Source organism: Xenopus laevis, chromosome 1L (assembly GCF_017654675.1).
Source record: "Xenopus laevis strain J_2021 chromosome 1L, Xenopus_laevis_v10.1, whole genome shotgun sequence".
NCBI lineage: Eukaryota > Metazoa > Chordata > Amphibia > Anura > Pipidae > Xenopus > Xenopus laevis.
The window spans coordinates 30,186,858-30,207,938 of NC_054371.1; the positions used below are offsets into that span (position 1 = coordinate 30,186,858).

The following is a 21,081-nucleotide window of genomic DNA, read 5'->3' on the forward strand; positions in this document are numbered from 1 at the left end:
TATCTGTAATACTATAAGAAGTGTTTTATCACAGCTGCTGGCAGCTAATTGCATATTGTACCTTCCAACATTTTGGAAATAAAAAGAGGGACAAAAAAAAGTTGGCGTGCCGCGATTTTTTTTGACCACGCTCATTTTTGTGATCACACCCCCTAATTACCATGTTCATTTTACAAAATATGGCAGGTTAGGAAATTTTGAACATATTTCTATGTTTTTTTTCTAGTTATTACAGTGAATTGCCCTTTAAGCTGTGAGTCTTAACTATTCCCAACGGACCTCCTTATCTAAATTGTTACAATAACTTATATACTTATCTCAGAATTGTTACAAAAGAATCTTAGCTGCACCTGTTGCCTGTTCTGGTCTCTCTGCCAAAAGCCAATTAAGTTAGAAACTTTGTCTCTTTTTCCACCGGGTTGAGCTCTCAAATGCAGGACTGTCCCACTGAAAACGGGACAGTTGTGAGGTATGTGATTGTTTTTGGTCCTTGCCATTTGGGTTTGAGAGGGTCCTCTTTACATACCAACCGCTACTGTGGTGGCTGGCATCTAGGGTAACCTACTGTATGTGTGGTATAACATGTATACATGTATACACACTATTGTGCAACTGCACATATCACTCTACCTTGATTTTAATTACAACACCTGATTTCTACTTTTCTAAAATGGGCGTTGGTTAAGGCAGTCTCTCCCTCTTAAAAGCCGCTCAGCAAGTTGGCGGGGGAGGATCTAGCACAGAGTTGAAACCAAGGCACAGGAGATGTTTATACAAAGAATTGCTACTACAGAGAGGTAATGTACCTTGTTTACTATGACTAAAGATAAATAAGTTAGGGACCACCATGTGGGGTTTTACCTTGACGTGGTATGGTGGCTTATCAATATTATGATCATAACTTTGTAACAAAAAAACCCTGTTTCAAAATTAAATGCACTGGCATATTTACTTGAATTACTTAGACAGGGCTTTATACTTTTTGAAATTATACTTTTTGAAATTGGCCTTAGGTGTGCATCCACAAACCCCCCCATATTGTGGTATAACATGGGCAAGGATGGTTAACGGTCTTTGTTAATGGTTTAAATAAAGCTGTGACCAACCTCCACCCATTAAAAGGGAAAACTTAGTGCAGTGTTTTATTTCTAATGTTATCTTAATCTGCTGCAATGGCAATGTTTTACTGTATAACACACAAGCGACAGCCTCCCCATAGCCTTGTGTAAGAGGCCTTAAATATTAGATTGTGCAGAACTGCCTTTTATCAATACTAAAGCATCGTTTTTATCTTCTAGGTAAAAGCAGAACTTTCACATTTTCATAAAGAGAAACATTTAGGAAACATTACAGCAGCAGCAAAGTCTGTACTAAATGTGTTAAACAACAGAGAGTAAGTATCAAGAAGGCAAGATTGGAGGTAGCCATATGTTAAGAAGGGGTTAATGTGCTTAAAGGATTCCTATGTTACACTGGAAACAGGAGAGTTACAGAGAGAACAGCTGCTCTAAGAGGTTCTAATGTTCAGCCGCACATAGGGGCAGATTTAATCGAGGGCGAAGTGGCTGACGCTAGCATCAATTCACTAGCATTACCGCCTGCAGGGACATCGCCAATTTACTAATGGGCACAGGCATCACTTCGATAGCGAAAGAGATAGACGCTAGCGATCATTCGCACTCTATCGCCAGGCGACAATATCAATTTGAGGTTGGGTGATCATATAGATAGAATAACAAGAGAAGCTTATAGCAGAGGGTTAAAAACCATTTGTTGTGGGATATGTGGAAGTGAGAGAGAAAGAAAGTATCTAGGAAGGGTTAACAACTTATCCTTATAATAAATATTGCTTATTACACAATGCTGCAACAAAGCTATGCATCATGCTTTTTCAAGTGACACTAATAAAAGCAATGAAAACTTAACCTTACATCCAGGTAAGAATTAGAAAGAAAACGAATGTTCTGGAGAAATTAGCAAAATACACATCAGGGATCGAGAAATGTGCATTAAGGGGTTGTTCACCTTTAAATTAACTATTAGTATGATGTAGAGAGTGATATTCTGAGACAATTTGCAATTGGTTTTAATTTAGTATTTTTTGTGGTTTTTGGGTTATTTATTCAGCAGCTCTTCAGTTTGCAATTTTAGCAATCTGGTTGCCATGGTCCAAATTACTCTAGCAACCATGCCTTGATTTGAATAAGAGACTGGAATATGAATAGGAGCGAAAGATGAGTTATAAAAAGTAGCAATAATTATAATTTTGTAGCCTTCCAGGGCATGTGTTTTTAGATGCAGTCAGTGTCCCCCAATTTGAAAGTTGGAAAGAGTAAGAAGAAGGCAACAAATAAAAAAACTAAAAAAAAAAATTAAAACCAATTTAAAAAGTTGTTTAGAATTAGTAGCCATTCTATAACATACTAATAGTTAACTTAAAGGCGAACCACCCCTTTAACATAGGTTGGGAGAAAGAGGCACCCAGTTGCTTGCAGGGTTTTGCTAATAAAAGGACTGGAGGAAATACATAAGGCAACATTTTAAATGTTTTTATTTGACTGTTTCAGGTACAAAGGCACTCTGGAACCTACCATTACTAAAAATAATGAGAATATTTTGATATTGTTTGATAAGAGCCTGAAACAGATGCTTGCTGAAGTTGTAGATACTAAGGTTGGTATTGAAATTTGAAATGGTAACAGAATTGCATTTTGTTTGAATTTTTTCTGTAATTTTTAATTAACAGTATTAGCGTGCATGAATAGACAGTATATAAGCAACAATCGGTATGGTGAGAAAAGATATCCAGCAGGTAATTGTTAGACTCTGTTTAAGTATATAATGTAAATGGTGTATAATTTATTTAACTCATTGCAGAATATATTAGCAATATTATATATAGAGGATTTTTTTTTTATTGACAGAAAAATTTTGAGAGGTGACATATGAAGGAGACACAAAATTTCCCAAATTTTCATTAAACTTTTATGTTTAACTGTTAGCGGGTTATTTACTAAAAGTTGATCTCGTTTTTTAAATAAAAAAAGCTCAACCAAACTCCCATCCACTATTTTGCCTTATTTATCAATAAAATAACTCAAATAAATCGGATCGGGAAAAAACACAATACAATCGATCGAAATCTGAATCGTATGTTTTTTTCTGACTTTTTTCCAGAATCAATCAATTTTATGGGGTTTTTGCCACAAATTGTTGGTATTATTGGGCTAAGCCCAGTGCAAACCACAATATCTTCAAATTGAGATAGAGACATCTGCCATGGACTTATACATCACCTTGACAGGGCTTTTTTCTATGAAAATTTCGAGTTTTTGTCCCTAAAAACCCAACCAGAGAATTTAAAAAAATAACGTTTTAGTAAACTGTGAATTCTTAAGATCACTCATATGCTTTTGTGTGCAGGTGGATGCAATATTAAAGGAAACTGCTGAAGAAGCTAAAATAAATTGGACAAATAATAAAGACAAAATAAAGTCATTTGCGGTGTACAATCCTTACTTTTATGGCAAGAATCCTGTGTACAAGGTAATATCATGTTTTGCAATTCAGCCACAAAATCATTTGAAAACTCTCTGCCACAAATTCAGAACTGAGGACACAAGTGATTGTGATACATTCATTTATCAGTCAGTAAAACACCTTTTCTTTAAAGTTCAAGGGAAGCCTTATTCTCTTGGGAGTGCCAATATGTTAGGCGCCTCTTACTTTTCAAAGGCATCCTCAGCAGACTTTGACTGCGCATTAAGGTGGCCATACACTGAGAGATCCGCTTGTTTGTCGATGTCGCCAAATGAGCGGATCTCTCCCCGATATGCCCACCTTGAGCAATATCGGGCTGATCCGATTGTGGGCCCTAGGGCCCAACGATCGGATCCTAACGCATGGGAAACGGGGGTCGGATCGCGGGATCGCATTTTTCGTCCCATCCTATCGAGATCTGTCCGACTTTCGGCCAGATCTCGATCGGTGAAGCCCGTCGGGGGGGCCCCATACACGGGCCAATAAGCTGCCGACACAGTCTGTCGGCAGCTTTTATCGGCCCGTGTATGGCCACCTTTAGAGGGCAAAAGTTTCAGATTTTACTCTACTTTACTAAGCCTGCACTGTGGATACCTAGTAAAGGTAAATAAAATGGCAACATATGACTGCAATACTTTTTTTCTTCTGGAGTGTGTTGGTCATTTACTATGAAAAGTGCAAAAAAACAGGTGTAATGCAGGGGAAGGCTGGCTAGAAGCTGCAATAAGAAATTGTTAGGAATACAGAATATATATATATATATATATGAGTCCCACAGTGCCTGCACTCAAACCAAAGGATGAAGCCAGAGGTGCACGATCCAAATGTAATTCATATATGGAAAGAAGATCAGCACTCACTGTAGTTTTGGTGAAATTGTGTTGATTATTAATCAAAAATCACATCTTATCCGACGTTTCGGTCCCACATGGGGACCTTTCTCAAGGATACAATGTACATAGAGTGTAGACGTCATAAGTCCATAAAAGGAACATAGAGTCCAGAGATTTCTTCTGTTTCTTTCACATATCAAGTGCACCGCTTTTTTTCAACCACTAGGTGTCAGTGTCTGACCAACTGTGTCTGTATAAGTGTCCATTTGAAACTGTAACATTTCATGTATCAAAAAAAGGAAAAAAGAAAGAAAAAAGAAACTGTATCTTTCTACATACAGACAATAAAGAAACATTTGTTACTCACATACTTTGTTTGAGAGTTCATTTCTTAGTTGTATAGATCTTATATATAACTTTTCATGGAGAGGAGGAAACAGAACCTGTTAACGTAATGAAAACCATATTAGGCAAGGAAACAATTCAGTTGCAGTTGTCCATTCAGCCCTTTGGGGGTAACACAATCCAATTCATAAATCCAGAAGACCTCTCTTTGCAGCAACAGCTTTTCCATATCCCCTCCCCTAAGGGTTTTTTTTATATGGTCAATGGGCATGCATTTAAATTGTGAAGGGTCATGTTTAGCTTCACGCCAGTGCTTAGCCACTGGCTGCTGGGCAATGTCTTGTTTACCAGGATCTATTTGCCTGTTTGTGTCAAGTGCTGCCCTTATACTTGCCCTGTGCATGTTAATTCTCTCTTTAAGCTGACGAACAGTTTTCCCGCAGTAGATTAGCCCACATGGACATTTGATAATATACACTACCATTGTCGTAGTGCATGTCGTTTTGTGCCCAATTTTGTACACTTTTCCCGTTCTCGGGTGTCTAAACTCAGTTCCCAGTATCAAAGTATTACAAATAACACAACCTGTGCATTTATGTACTCCTGGACGTGGGCTTAGAAAATGCTGTGATGGGGACTGTGTATACTTCCCTGCAGGGTCTGATGGGCTTAAGTGTTCCTTGAGGCTGGTGTTCCTGGAATAACTGAACCTTGGTTTGCGTGGTATTCTATTGCCCATGATGTCATCATTAACCACTATTTCCCAGTAGTTCAACACTGCACCCCTAGTGTCCTTGCTATGAGGGTTATATTAACTGACGTAATACATGTTGTTACTGTCATTGTCTCTTAGCTGTTTTGCCTTTTTCTTTAGAAGCTGTGCTCGATCCATGGCACTAACCATATCTATGGTTTCACTGATGAGCGCTTGTGGATAGCCCCTATCTAGGAACTTTTGTCCCATGGTATCTAAATCCAATTTCATCTGCTCACGATCACTGTCTATTCGAACAACCCTCATCATTTGTGATTTAGGGAGTGAATTAAGTAAGTGCCTAGGATGATGACTAGTGTAATGTAACAATGTGTTTCTATTTAAGCAGTTTGGCAGCTTTTACAGGCGCTACATTGATGATCTGTTTTTTCTTTGGACGGGCACACCAGATCAATTGGAGTTATATGTAAACACCCTCAATGCACTAGATTCACCTGTTAAACTTGCGTTGAACTACAACTCACAACAAATAAGTTTTTTGGATGTACAGGTTTACAAGCATAATGGGGGCCTGCAGACACGTATTCACACCAAGGATACAGTTTCTTTTTTCTTTCTTTTTTCCTTTTTTTGATACATGAAATGTTACAGTTTCAAATGGACACTTATACAGACACAGTTGGTCAGACACTGACACCTAGTGGTTGAAAATGATATGTGAAAGAAACAGAAGAAATCTCTGGACTCTATGTTCCTTATATGGACTTATGACGTCATTTTTGGCGCCCAAATTCACTGATGGGGGTGGGTATTTATTCTCTACACTCTATGTACATTGTATCCTTGAGAAAGTTCCCCATGTGGGACCGAAACGTCGGATAAGATGTGATTTTTGATTAATAAATCAACACAATTTCACCAAAACTACAGTGAGTGCTGATCTTCTTTCTATATATATATATATAAAACAAGAAATGACGGCACAGCATGTATACTGGTATAAGGTGCCTCGGTGCAGAGCTATGTATTAGTATTTACAATGGCTCAAAAGAAGCTAGCACACACAGGACTTATGGAGAAAAAAGTAATTGCAAGCATACTCATTGTAGTGGATAGGTGCCAGTTACAGATTTTTACTGCATAATAGTAACTTCCTTATTAACAAACTGTTTATCAATAATACATTTTGATCAGTATAATTCAGATACATTTATCAAAAAAAAATCTTTGATTCAGGTTACTAAAATGTTTACCTATGTTACTAAATAAAGGCTAATATTTAATTTATAATGTTATTTAAGGATCCCCTACAAATAAAACATGAATAAAAACAATTATGTTTTACAGGTGAAGCTATTCAATCTTTTCTTTGATGGCTTGGAGGACAAAAAAGTTAACATTTTCAATGAAATTAAATCCAGAATAGAGCCCTTGCTCAAACAATGCAAGGTATGTGTCTAGTGAATACAGTAGCTATATTACAAATAAAGACTGATTCAATTAGTATTTGTATAAACCATCTGAAGGCATTTAATGAAAAGCAATAGACTTTGCCAGTGGCCTTAACTGCATTGTGAGATTGAGAATGGTGTGGTGGGGACGCCAATTCCTTCTGCACCATTCCTACAAATGACGTATGCTTGCACCACTCCCAGGTTTGATGCGAGCGATGTGTCTGACGTCATCTAGTTTGCCACAAAATTCAAATATTTAAAGGGACTGCAGGCAATAACTCACTGACCACCATCCTTTAGGTCAATTTTCATAGCTCCTGGGTGTTATTCAAGCTGTTCGTGACCTTGCCTGTCCTGATCATTCCTATTCTGCTGCCTGTCCTGACTTTTGCCCATTTACTGACCATTCTCTCGGATCCTTTTCTATACCATGATACTATTGGTTTTGACCCGGCCTGTGACCTTGATTACGCTCTTGTATTCTGAATTTGTACTGCACTGCCTGATTGTTGTCTACTCGGCCTGTCCATTGACCACGCTCCTTGTTCTCCGTTATTCCTGTTATTGTTCTCCGTTATTCCTCTCACTATAAGACCTGTCGCCATCCGAGTAGCACAGGGCTCCTCCCTAAGCAAATGGCGGTGGTAATAGGTGGAAGTGTGAGCCGAGACAGGATATTTGGGTTTGGTATTCCTCATGTTGCATGCATGATCTAACCAGTTTAATTGGAAAAGAGGTAAGATTACCCTGATAACTGGAGAAATGTTAATCCTGTAGTTTTATTCAAACAATAAACGGCGTAAGTCCCATTGAGCATCTAATTGTGGTGCAGTTTCTTGCTTTATATTCTGTTCCTCGTATCTAAAGGACAGGGTCTCTTATCCTTTGTTCTTGAAACTATATACCACAATTATGAAAGTTATAATGTGATCCTGATAAAGCAAAGACAATCATTAGGTGCAATGAACTAATAGCAGGTTTAGATAACATCAAGGTGCATATTTATTAACACTTGAGACAAACATCACTGGTGATATTGCCCAGAGCAATCAATCAGACCTTTGTATTTGTTTTCTAACTTGTAGGTGACCGTTCAAATCTAATTGCTGATTGGTAGCTATGGGCAACATCACTGGGGGTGTTTGTTTCCAATGTTAATAAATATACCCCAAAATGCTTGTGGCTGGAGGACCACCTTTGAGGTAGAAGGCGATATACATAAAAGTAGGGATGCACCGAATACAGGAATCGGTTCGGGATTCGGCCTTTTTCAGCAGGATTCGGCCGAATCCTTGTGCCTGGCTGAACCGAATCCTAATTTGCATATGTAAATTAGGGGCAGGTAGGGAAATCACATGACTTTTCATCACAAAAGAAGAATTTTTTCCACTTTTTCCTTTCCTACCCCTAATTTACATATGCAAATTAGGGTTCGGATCAGTATTCGGCCGAATCTTTCACTAAGGATTCGGGGATTCGACCGAATCCCAAATAGTGGATTCGGTGCATCCCTACATAAAAGGAAATAAAAGTGTAACTAGTTCATGTTTCAAATACATATGCTTTAACCTTTTAAATGCCACAGATCGTAGAATCTACGTTCTGTGGCAAAGGTACTTGAAATGCCACAGAACGTAGATTCTACGTTCTGCAGCATTTCCTGTTTCAGGAGCGGAGGAGCGGCTGTTAGAGCCGCTCGCTCCGTTCCTGCTCGATCCCCTGCCCCTAGGCAACGAGCAGAGCAGGGGATCGAGTGGCCCCTGGGGCGCGATCGCCCAGGGGCCCAAAAACAGCAGCAGGCACGTGTTACTTACGTGTCCTGCTGCTGCAGCCTGCACCGGATCGTCGATCTCCGCCCCCACAGCACACAGACAGGAACCACGAGGCAGATGTCTTCCAGGGGCTCTTCCTGATCGCCTGCAACAGTCTCCAGCGATTTTTTCAGGTTAGTGCAACAATTACACACACAAACACACCAACACACACTTATTACAGTAATACACACTTAGATTCACACTTACACACACTTACACATACATTTTTGGGGATTGGGGGGGTCACTTACACTCACTGCACTTACACACATGTGCACACGCACACACGCGCACATAACATGTAATTTACCATTTGTACACACGCACACGCACATACATGGCATTGTGGCCTTTTTTTTTTTTTTCTTATCGCATCGTTTCTTTTTTTGGCTGAAAAAAATGTTTTATTGCCATTACGCATAGCGTATTCGCTAACCGTACTGTGCAATACCTTTTGTATGTTATTTCGGTGATTATATTGCAATTTTGGGTATTTTGGTGCATTTTTAGCCATTTTATTGAATTTTTAGCCATTTTATTGCATTTTCAGCTCTGCATATATTGTGTTCACTTTTTTCTAGCCGTATAACCTGTTTGGCCCATCTAAAATATTCAAACTGTGATTCTGACAGCTGATAACACTAGTCTGGAAAAAAAACATTGATTTTTGTGGTTTTATTGGATTTTTTTGCATTTCACCCTTTACTGCCTTATTTTGTTTTGCCTTGTAAATTTTATCTACTATATATCCATTTGGGGGTCTCTGTGCGCCACATAGTTTGGTATATCTATGCATTTTGGGCATCAAAGTGTTCAGTAGACCTCTGGCGTTCATATTTAGGATGTTTTATGCTGATACGTTACAAAATGTGGGGCATATAATGGGGTAAAATTCAAGCTTTCTGACAATTTTCAGAAATTTGATAAAAACCGTTATGTTCAGCATTGCTTTGCAGTTTGGCAGTTTGCAGTAGAAACACTTATTTACCCATATTGGATTCGTCAGAATGTGTACTTTCTGAAAATATATGGTTTTCTGGGGTCTTTGTACTGTTAGGGGGGTCTAATGTCGCATAATACACACACCAGGTGCTTATATTGCAGCAGCCAGCGCGTCAGCTGTGAAAATGTATATACACTATTGTCATTTGGGGGTCTCTGTGCGCCACATAGTTTGGTATATCTATGCATATTGGGCATCAAAGTGTTCAGTAGACCCCTGGCGTTCATATTTAGGATGTTTTATGCTGATAAGTTACGAAATGTGGGGCATATAATGGGGTAAAATTCAAGCTTTGTGACGATTTTCAGAAATTTGATAAAAACGGTTACGTTCAGCATTGATTTGCAGTCTGGCAGTTTGCAGTAGAAACACTTATTTACCCATATTGGATTCGTCAGAATGTGTACTTTCTGAAAATATATGGTTTTCTGGGGTCTCTGTACTTTTAGGGGGGTCTAATGTCGCATAATACACACACCAGGTGCTCATATTGCAGCAGCCAGCGCGTCAGCCGTGAAAATGTATATACACTATTGTCATTTGGGGGTCTCTGTGCGCCACATAGTTTAGTATATCTATGCAAATTGGGCATCAAAGTGTTCAGTAGACCCCTGGCGTTCATATTTAGGATGTTTTATGCTGATACGTTACGAAATGTGTGGCATATAATGGGGTAAAATTCAAGCTTTCTGACAATTTTCAGAAATTTGATAAAAACCGTTATGTTCAGCATTGCTTTGCAGTTTGGCAGTTTGCAGTAGAAACACTTATTTACCCATATTGGATTCGTCAGAATGTGTACTTTCTGAAAATATATGGTTTTCTGGGGTCTTTGTACTGTTAGGGGGGTCTAATGTCGCATAATACACACACCAGGTGCTTATATTGCAGCAGCCAGCGCGTCAGCTGTGAAAATGTATATACACTATTGTCATTTGGGGGTCTCTGTGCGCCACATAGTTTGGTATATCTATGCATATTGGGCATCAAAGTGTTCAGTAGACCCCTGGCGTTCATATTTAGGATGTTTTATGCTGATAAGTTACGAAATGTGGGGCATATAATGGGGTAAAATTCAAGCTTTGTGACGATTTTCAGAAATTTGATAAAAACGGTTACGTTCAGCATTGATTTGCAGTCTGGCAGTTTGCAGTAGAAACACTTATTTACCCATATTGGATTCGTCAGAATGTGTACTTTCTGAAAATATATGGTTTTCTGGGGTCTCTGTACTTTTAGGGGGGTCTAATCTCGCATAATACACACACCAGGTGCTCATATTGCAGCAGCCAGCGCGTCAGCCGTGAAAATGTATATACACTATTGTCATTTGGGGGTCTCTGTGCGCCACATAGTTTAGTATATCTATGCAAATTGGGCATCAAAGTGTTCAGTAGACCCCTGGCGTTCATATTTAGGATGTTTTATGCTGATACGTTACGAAATGTGTGGCATATAATGGGGTAAAATTCAAGCTTTCTGACAATTTTCAGAAATTTGATAAAAACCGTTATGTTCAGCATTGCTTTGCAGTTTGGCAGTTTGCAGTAGAAACACTTATTTACCCATATTGGATTCGTCAGAATGTGTACTTTCTGAAAATATATGGTTTTCTGGGGTCTCTGTACTGTTAGGGGGGTCTAATGTCGCATAATACACACACCAGGTGCTTATATTGCAGCTGCCAGTGCGTCAGCCGTGAAAATGTATATACACTATTGTCATTTGGGGGTCTCTGTGCGCCACATAGTTTGGTATATCTATGCATACTGGGCATCAAAGTGTTCAGTAGACCCCTGGCGTTCATATTTGGGATGTTTTATGCTGATAAGTTACGAAATGTGGGGCATATAATGGGGTAAAATTCAAGCTTTGTGACGATTTTCAGAAATTTGATAAAAACCGTTACGTTCAGCATTGCTTTGCAGTTTGGCAGTTTGCAGTAGGAACACATATTTACCCATATTGGATTCGTCAGAATGTGTACTTTCTGAAAATATATGGTTTTCTGGGGTCTCTGTACTGTTAGGGGGGTCTAATGTCGCATATTACACACACCAGGTGCTCATATTGCAGCAGCCAGCGCGCGTCAGCCGTGAAAATGTATATACACTATTGTCATTTGGTGGTCTCTGTGCGCCACATAGTTTGGTATATCTATGCATATTGGGCATCAAAGTGTTTAGTAGACCCCTGGCGTTCATATTTAGGATGTTTTATGCTGATAAGTTACGAAATGTGGGGCATATAATGGGGTAAAATTCAAGCTTTGTGACGATTTTCAGAAATTTGATAAAAACCGTTATGTTCAGCATTGCTTTTCAGTTTGGCAGTTTGCAGTAGAAACACTTATTTACCCATATTAGATTCGTCAGAATCTGTACTTTCTGAAAATATATGGTTTTCTGGGGTCTCTGTACTGTTAGGTGGTCTAATGTCGCATAATACACACACCGAGTGGTTATATTGCAGCAGCCAGCGCGTCAGCCGTGAAAATGTCTATACATATTGTCATTTGGGGGTCTCTGTGCGCCACATAGTTTGGTATATCTATGCATATTGGGCATCAAACTGTTTAGTAGACCCCTATGTTTATATTTAGGATGCTTTATGCTGGTAATGATACATGGACAATACGATGCTGGAAAGTTGAAGCTTTGAGGCAATTTCCAGATATTTCACCAAAACCGCCAAATTTGGCAAAGCCTTGCGACTCAGTAGTTTGGAGCAGAAAGGCATGGGTACCCATTTTAGATTCCGTAGAATGTGTACTTTCCAAAAATATATGGGTTTGGGGGGTAAACATATATTTCTGTGTTTTTACCCCGCAAAAATGCAGTCAATGTGTTGATTTTTCATTAGCTGAAGTTACCCACGGGACTGTTTGTATGCGCTAACTTCATTTTGGGGCCTCTAAATGCCAGATACTTTGGTAAACTTATGAACAATGGCCACCAAAATGTTCAGAGGAACCCTGGCAATCATATTTAGGGTGCTTTTTCTTAGTACGTAATGACACATGGGTGATATGGTGCTGGGAAGTTGAAGCTTTGAGGCAATTTTCAGATATTTCACCAAAACCGGCAACTTTGGGAAAGCCTTGCGACTCGGTAGTTTGGAGCAATAAGGCATGGGTACCCATTTTAGATTCTGTAGAATGTGTACTTTCCAAAAATGTATGGGTTTGGGGGGTAAACATATATTTCTGTGTTTTTACCCCACAAAAATGCAGTCAATGTGTTGATCTTTCATTAGCTGAAGTTACCCACAGGACTATTTGTATGCGCTAACTTCATTTTGGGGCCTCTAAATGCCAGATACTTTGGTAAACCTATGAACAATGGCCACCAAACTGTTCGGAGGAACCCTGGCAATCATATTTAGGGTGCTTTTTCTTGGTGCATAACGATACATGGGTGATATGGTGCTGGGAAGTTGAAGCTTTGAGGCAATTTTCATATATTTCACCAAAACCGACAAATGTGGGAAAGCCTTGCGACTCAGTAGTTTGGAGCAGAAAGGCATGGGTACCCATTTTAGATTCTGTAGAATGTGTACTTTCCAAAAATGTATGGGTTTGGGGGGTAAACATATATTTCTGTGTTTTTACCCCACAAAAATGCAGTCAATGTGTTGATTTTTCATTAGCTGAAGTTACCCACGGGACTGTTTGTATGCGCTAACTTCATTTTGGGGCCTCTAAATGCCAGATACTTTGGTAAACTTATGAACAATGGCCACCAAAATGTTCAGAGGAACCCTGGCAATCATATTTAGGGTGCTTTTCTTAGTACGTAATGACACATGGGTGATATGGTGCTGGGAAGTTGAAGCTTTGAGGCAATTTTCAGATATTTCACCAAAACCGACAACTTTGGGAAAGCCTTGCGACTCAGCAGTTTGGAGCAGAAAGGCATGGGTACCCATTTTAGATTCAGTAGAATGTGTACTTTCCAAAAATATATGGGTTTGGGGGGTAAACATATATTTCTGTGTTTTTACCCCACAAAAATGCAGTCAATGTGTTGATTTTTCATTAGATGAAGTTACCCACGGGACTGTTTGTATGCGCTAACTTCATTTTGGGGCCTCTAAATGCCAGATACTTTGGTAAACTTATGAACAATGGCCATCAAAATGTTCAGAGGAACCCTGGCAATCATATTTAGGGTGCTTTTTCTTAGTACGTAATGACACATGGGTGATATGGTGCTGGGAAGTTGAAGCTTTGAGGCAATTTTCAGATATTTCACCAAAACCGACAACTTTGGGAAAGCCTTGCGACTCAGTAGTTTGGAGCAGAAAGGCATGGGTACCCATTTTAGATTCAGTAGAATGTGTACTTTCCAAAAATATATGGGTTTGGGGGGTAAACATATATTTCTGTGTTTTTACCCCACAAAAATGCAGTCAATGTGTTGATTTTTCATTAGATGAAGTTACCCACAGGACTATTTGTATACGCTAACTTCATTTTGAGGCCTCTAAATGCCAGATACTTTGGTAAACCTATGAACAATGGCCACCAAATTGTTTGGAGGAACCCTGGCAATCATATTTAGGGTGCTTTTTCTTGGTGCGTAACGATACATGGGTGATATGGTGCTGGGAAGTTGAAGCTTTGAGGCAATTTTCAGATATTTCACCAAAACCGACAATTTTGGGAAAGCCTTGCGACTCAGTAGTTTGGAGCAGAAAGGCATGGGTACCCATTTTAGATTCGGTTAGAATGTGTACTTTCCAAAAATATATGGGTTTTGGGGGGTAAACATATATTTCTGTGTTTTTACCCCACAAAAATGCAGTCAATGTGTTGATCTTTCATTAGCTGAAGTTACCCACGGGACTGTTTGTATGCGCTAACTTCATTTTGGGGCCTCTAAATGCCAGATACTTTGGTAAACTTATGAACAATGACCACCAAAATGTTCAGAGGAACCCTGGCAATCATATTTAGGGTGCTTTTTCTTAGTACGTAATGATACATGGGCGATATGGTGCTGGGAAGTTGAAGGTTTGAGGCAATTTTCAGATATTTCACCAAAACCGACAATTTTGGGAAAGCCTTGCGACTCAGTAGTTTGGAGCAGAAAGGCATGGGTACCCATTTTAGATTCAGTAGAATGTGTACTTTCCAAAAATATATGGGTTTGGGGGGTAAACATATATTTCTGTGTTTTTACCCCACAAAAAATGCAGTCAATGTGTTGATTTCTCAGTAGCTGAAGTAAAGTCCTGATCAATTTGGATGTGCTAACTTCATATTGGTGTCTCTAAATGCCAGATACTTTGGTAAACCTATGCATAATGGGTATCAAACTGTTCAGTGGACCCCTGGCAATCATATTTCAGGTGCTTTTTCTTGGTACCTAATATAGTTTGGGATATGCGGAGCAGCAAAATAAAACCTTTGAAATGATTTTTCAGAATTTTGAATTTTTTTTTGAAAAACCGCTATTTTCAGACAAGCTTTTATGTTTGGTAGTTGGGAGTAGAGAGACATAGTTACCCATTTTGTAATCGGCAGAATGTGTACTTTTCAAAAATGTATGGTTTTCTGGGGTAAACCTACGGTTTCAGGATTTTTTGCCTTGGAATCTAAAGCATGCCGTTTTCTGCCTTAGTGCTTTCAAAATTCGGTAATATACTGCCGGGAGTTTTTGCTGTACAGAAATCCTAAATCTCCCTAAAACTATACATATCTGGTATTGGCACGTTCGAGAGACATAAGGCTTTCCAAATCAGTTGGATTATCATCCCTAAAATGAAATATTTTTCTGGTATAAATTGATATACGATGAAAAATGGTAATTTTTCATTTTTTTTTGGTATTTAGCACTATAAATTTTTTTGCACAGGTGGAAATACATGAAAACTCCGGCAGATTTAGAAAGCTCAGTTTCTACCGAAAAAAACAATGTATAGTTTTCCTAGGTAAACTATAGGTTTCCCCTCAGAAAATGCCCCTAAAGTGAGAGAGCACAAAATGTTTCAAAAACGGCTGGCATTTCGCGTAACCAAAATGTGAAATTCTGCTGGCACTTAAAGGGTTAATTGTGTATATGTTGTATTTACTCTGCTCTGGTTTGTTTCACTATTACTTTCTTATTGCTTTATTATCTAGTGACAATTCTGTATGCATTGGTGTGATATATACTGTACCTTTCAGTGTGGTAGGTGCATCGTTTCTGAATGTAGGTCTCGCTACGTGACAAACACTCTGAAAATAAAATTGTGTTTCTCAACATTTATTAAAAGAATGACTTGTGAGTGCTGTCACTTCTGCTGTTTATAGCTTTTTATATTTGCTGGCTTGAACCAGTGGCGTAACTACCGGGGGAGCAGGGGGTGCGTTTGGGCCAGGCCCAATACCTGAACAGTAAAACTGCTTTGTTGACATATTTTTTTTTCAGGATAAAACACTGCAACAGTTGATGGAAGACCTAAATAAACTGCTAGTAGAAAAATATGATCCCTTCACTTTGGAATTTGTCCAAAATGCCATTGGAAATGAGCTGGATGGTGCATTAGCATGGTAGGTAGATACTATGCAGCAAATGAGTGCTTGCCTTTTTTTATTTGAATTTTAAAAAAAATGTATATGTGGAAGTATGTGTAATATAACTAAAACATTTTCATTTTCTTCTTTTTCGTTCTATTGCTATATTGATTTAATGATAATACCATTAAAGGAGAACTAACCCCATGCCCCCTCCACTGCCTCATGCCGCTCCTTTCATTGCCCCCCTCCAAGCTCCCACCACCAGCATGTTCTTTGTCACAAGTTTCCCTGTAGCCTGACCTGTTATAAATCTGCAGTGTTGCGCAGATTCAAAGGTGCCATCCTCTGTCAGTCCTCTAATCCTCTTCTGTTGTTGCGGAATCTTGCAGGAGCATGCACTGTAGAAGCTGATTTAGGACATAGGTTAAACTGCGTATGCTCCTCCAAGACACATGTCACCACTGTCAGGAAGGGGATCAGAAGCAGACAAAACATAGTGCCTTTGAACTCTGCTGCACAACTCTGCAGCTCTATAGCATGTCAGGCTACAAGGAGACTCCTGAAACTACACTTAGAAATATGATTTTTTTTTTTACTGTAAGTATCCTTGAATAATTATTTTTTTTAGGTATTTGGGAAACATACAGCGACCCTTTAATGAGAAAACAATGAAAAAATGTTTTGACAAAAGTCAAAATGAAAACTTAAAAAAAACCATACTTAAGCCAAATTTCAAACAAGAGAGTTCTCTGGCAATCGCAAAGCAGAAGGTAAGTTACATTTAACTTGTGACTTTTATCAGACTTATGGTAAGGTGATGGTGAAAACCCCAGGCCCTGAACATTTTGGGTAAAAATCCTATGCCTGTAATTTAGTGTATTAACATTATATAGAAAATATTAAAGTTTGTATAGTATTGAATATTGTGTAATTTCTCCATAATGGAAGGGATGAGGATATGAATGGGGGGGGTGATATACCTATTAGTTTACAAGCAGGGCTTTAGGCTAAGGCCACACTAGGCGATAGCGCCGCGATTTGACTCGCGGCGACTTTTCGCCACGACTTTTATGCCGCAATCGCTGGGGAAACTTTTGCGCTGGCGTCTATGGGGAATCGCGAAAAATCGCCAGCGTAAAAACACACGCGGCGATCTTTTCTCTACTGTCGCTCGAAATTGCCTCGCTAGGCGCTATCGCCTAGTGTGGCCTTAGCCTTAAGCTGAAAATGGAATGGTTATAACAGAGAATCCATCACTATAATTGGTTACTGGAAACATCACCCAAAGCTTTTTTAAGCATTTAAATATAACACACTGTTAATCTGCAAACGCAAAATGTACTTGCTTCAGAAACATTACTATAGTGTTGCTGCTTTGAAGCCATTAGGGTAGCCATTTAAACTGAATAGGGCAAAAAAGGCACATGTTATAAGCTTACAGTAGTTCTTACACAGGAATTCAAATGTCATTCAAACCTTTCTCATATAAAATAGTTTATTTTCTGGATGAACAGATACAAACTTTAAAAAAATCTTTATTACCAGTCCTTTTAAATCTCATTCCCAAAAGGAAAACAAGAGAACAAATGCACACTGAGCTTGTCAAACAGCCTATATTTTACATAGAGGTATAGTATATATAGTAAATAGGAAGTATCAGGGCAGGAGAGTCTTTGCTTACTTGTGTATGTATCAGTTGTTGACTTCTTTAGTGTTCTCTAGGTGGGATTTATAGTTAAAATAAATAAAGTACTCCTTAAATGCAATGAATTATTACAGAATATGTAGCTTGTAGATGTTGCTAGAAAAATATGTTTGACCCCATATGTCCAAAGTATATTTTATTAATGGATTGTTTAAAATTTGGTTGTGCCTCGGATTTTAGTTCTAATCATCTGTTGAGTAGTTGGGCACTCCAAAATGGCAGGGAATACCATAGCCTCACACCTTTTTGCTGCTACCAAATAAAACTTCAGTTCCTCAAGTCTTAGGGGGTGGCCTTTGTCCCTTGTTTTATTTTATGTAAAAAAATAACCTCCCCTTTTCTATTTTTTATAGTGTACTGTGGATGTATCCCCTCCAAGCACCTTTTCTCTAGAGACAACAACCCCAACTTGATTTGGTTTCCCTTGTACTTTAAGTTGTCCTTTCCTTTTAATATTTGTGTGGCCAAGAGACTGCAGGTTGTACAGTTCATTATATAACTTATGGGGCTTGGACCCCAACACATGTCAACTCAAAGATGGCCCTGGATTTAGTCATTCCAATGGAAAGCAGCTGTGTCATTTAGCTAAAATACTGAATGAAGCTTTTCTAATACATGTTTATGTGATTTTGTTTCCTATCTAGACTGAAGTAAATATTGAAAAATGTATAATGGATATAAAGATTTCTTTTTTGGACAAGTTATTTGCTCTGCACAAGATGAGGTAAGAAAACAAAGAAGAGTTGTAAAATATCACACAGATAAAACACACTAACTTATTTGCTGGTAACAGGTAACCATTTGCGGTTATATAATTTCCTTTGCATAGAACTGTGTGTAAGAGACATACCTGGTGGTCTAGTGGGGGGACGGCAGGGACGCCTGTCCCCCCTCGGCGTCGTGCGGGTTCTGTTAGGCCACAGGTGCCGGATTGCGTGGGCGCACGTTAGGCTGCAGGCGCCGAATCTCTAGGGCGCGCCTCTGTGGTATTAAAAGGCGCAGGCGCACTGACGTATGACGTCAGCACGCAAAGGCGCCAAATTCAAATGATATTTAAAGCCCAGTCTGTCTGTTGGTATTTGCACGTGATAGAACTTGTTTCTAAGTGGTTCCTGAGCCTTGTGCATGCGTTCTGTTCTGTATCTAGTCTGTTTGATTACCCGTGTTTGACCCAGCCTGTTCCTGACTATTCTGCATTCTGTATCCTGACCCTTGCCTGCCTACGACAACTCTTCCTGCTTAACCCCTTGATTGACAACCCGGTTTGACCCTTGCCTGCCTGACGATTCTTGTTATCTGCCTGCCTCGACCTGGCCTGTCTGACGATTCTGTTGCCTGCTCCATTTGTACCGTGACCTTTGGCCCAAAAGACTCTGCTAACAACCGTGCCCCTTTGCCAGCCAGAACATCTCGCCTTGGACCTCTCGTTAAGTCCAGGTGGCACCCAAGTAAGCTGAGGGCTCCTCCCGAAGCCCAACGGTGGTCACACTACTGGTGAAGCCGAGACCAGGGTACTTGCCACTTGTTCTGGTATTGGGTGCCGGTCGTGACACTGTGGCAGACAGTTCAGAAGCAGCAGTGAGTGAGGATGGTAGGTAAGGGGCATGAGGCGAGGCAGGGCAGGCAGGTTAGAAAAGTTATTACCACAAAACTATTTTTTGCACTAAAACTCCGAAATTCAGATGTAGAACTTAAAGCATTAAAGTCATTGCTAGAAGTGGAGCAGGATGCTATCCTTTTTTAGGTGCAAATTCCATCCAGTTTGGTGGGATGATGACCTGATTCTGGAGTGTTCCACCACATTTAGTTAAAACCCAATACATTGATACTTCGTTCACTTCTTGCTTGCAATGCCCATCATTGTGAACACAGTTTCAATGAAACATAATTATCTTTTTGTATCACAAGCTATTGCATTGAGCTATTGCTAGTTCTAAATGTGTGGCCCCGTTACCTGACGTGTTTGCATTTTTCTAAAGCACATGTATTCCACGTGTAGTGCACAATCGCAACCAGCAAGTTTCATATAGCCCATTAAAAGTGCATTTTTAATATTGAATATATCCCTTTAATAAAATTTGACTTTATATTCCAAATTTGGAATGGAGAATGTATGTGGTAGTAAGGAATGTGTGTTAATAGTTGCTATCTTTAATCTTATCTATATCAATATCTATCTTATTGTGGTAAAATGCGGATACAGTACTTTAGCATTTAAGAAGGTTGTGGATCAGTTTTGGGGAGAGAGTTACCATGTAAGGTGTCTAGGCACTCTGCTGTCTATCTACTACTGTTCAGCCATGTGTACCACTTGATAAAGTGCATATAGAATGAATAAAATAAATGAAGATTTATCAAAATGTGTTAATGAATAAAAACTCACCCACGTTCTATTCATTCTTATGGAATTTTGGAAGTGTATTTATCAAACGGTGAGTTCTAACTTTCACCGATTGATAAATATAAATCTCATAGAAATTAACAGAACGTGGGTGTTTTTATTTATGAAAATCTAGACTCACATTTTGATAAATCTGCCCCTTAATATATGGATTAACCCAGTCCACACAAGTACTGCTAATTGAGCCCTGATTTTTTTCTGTTATGCTTTAAACCAGCATTTACTTAGGTGCCTGTCCTTCATTTGTAACTCTTTGTAATGCACCTGAATGAGCCTTGTTGTATGTACCAATATACACAATTTAAACAGTCCAGTTGTACCTTATTTAACTTTTTATAGATTCAGAAGCCTTAATGGAAAACTTTTGACACCTAAAGGATCTTCTAAGATGTGGCAGCGGCTTACGCACAAAATGAAACTGATTACCAAACTTAAAGACAATCGCAGGCACATAAACATTCTTGACGCTTCAATTGAAATGGTATGGTTTCAGCTTTCAGTTATGACAGACAAGTCTTAGGGTAGGGCAGGAGGGTCGTTTGCACTCCACCACCAGGGAACCCATCAGGGCAGGAGAAACATCCAAAATGAAAAAGTTATGTAGTACAGGTATGGGATCTGTTATGCATAATCCCGTTATCCAGAAAGTTCCTAATTACATAAAGGCCATTCCAATAAACTCCATTTTAATCAAATTAAAAAAAAAAATGATTTCCTGTTTCTATGTAATAATAAAACAGAACCTTGTACTTGATCTCAGCTAATATAT

The 21,081-nt window shown here is 39.1% G+C and overlaps 1 protein-coding gene across 3 annotated transcripts in view; it reads left to right on the top strand.

The window, feature by feature from the left end:
• XB5964984.L (uncharacterized XB5964984 L homeolog) overlaps positions 1-21,081 on the top strand; it is a 58,197-nt gene that overhangs the window by 35,291 nt on the left and 1,825 nt on the right. Inside the window, exons 15-22 of one of the 3 annotated variants that reach the window (XM_041588133.1) lie at positions 1,299-1,393; positions 2,568-2,673; positions 3,424-3,546; positions 6,781-6,882; positions 16,118-16,239; positions 16,835-16,976; positions 18,556-18,635; positions 20,652-20,793. In XM_041588133.1, coding sequence (XP_041444067.1) covers positions 1,299-1,393; positions 2,568-2,673; positions 3,424-3,546; positions 6,781-6,882; positions 16,118-16,239; positions 16,835-16,976; positions 18,556-18,635; positions 20,652-20,793 — 912 coding nt within the window. The remainder of the gene's footprint in view (positions 1-1,298; positions 1,394-2,567; positions 2,674-3,423; positions 3,547-6,780; positions 6,883-16,117; positions 16,240-16,834; positions 16,977-18,555; positions 18,636-20,651; positions 20,794-21,081) is intronic. The other 2 variants (XM_041588134.1, XM_041588139.1) reach the window with 2 other exon arrangements.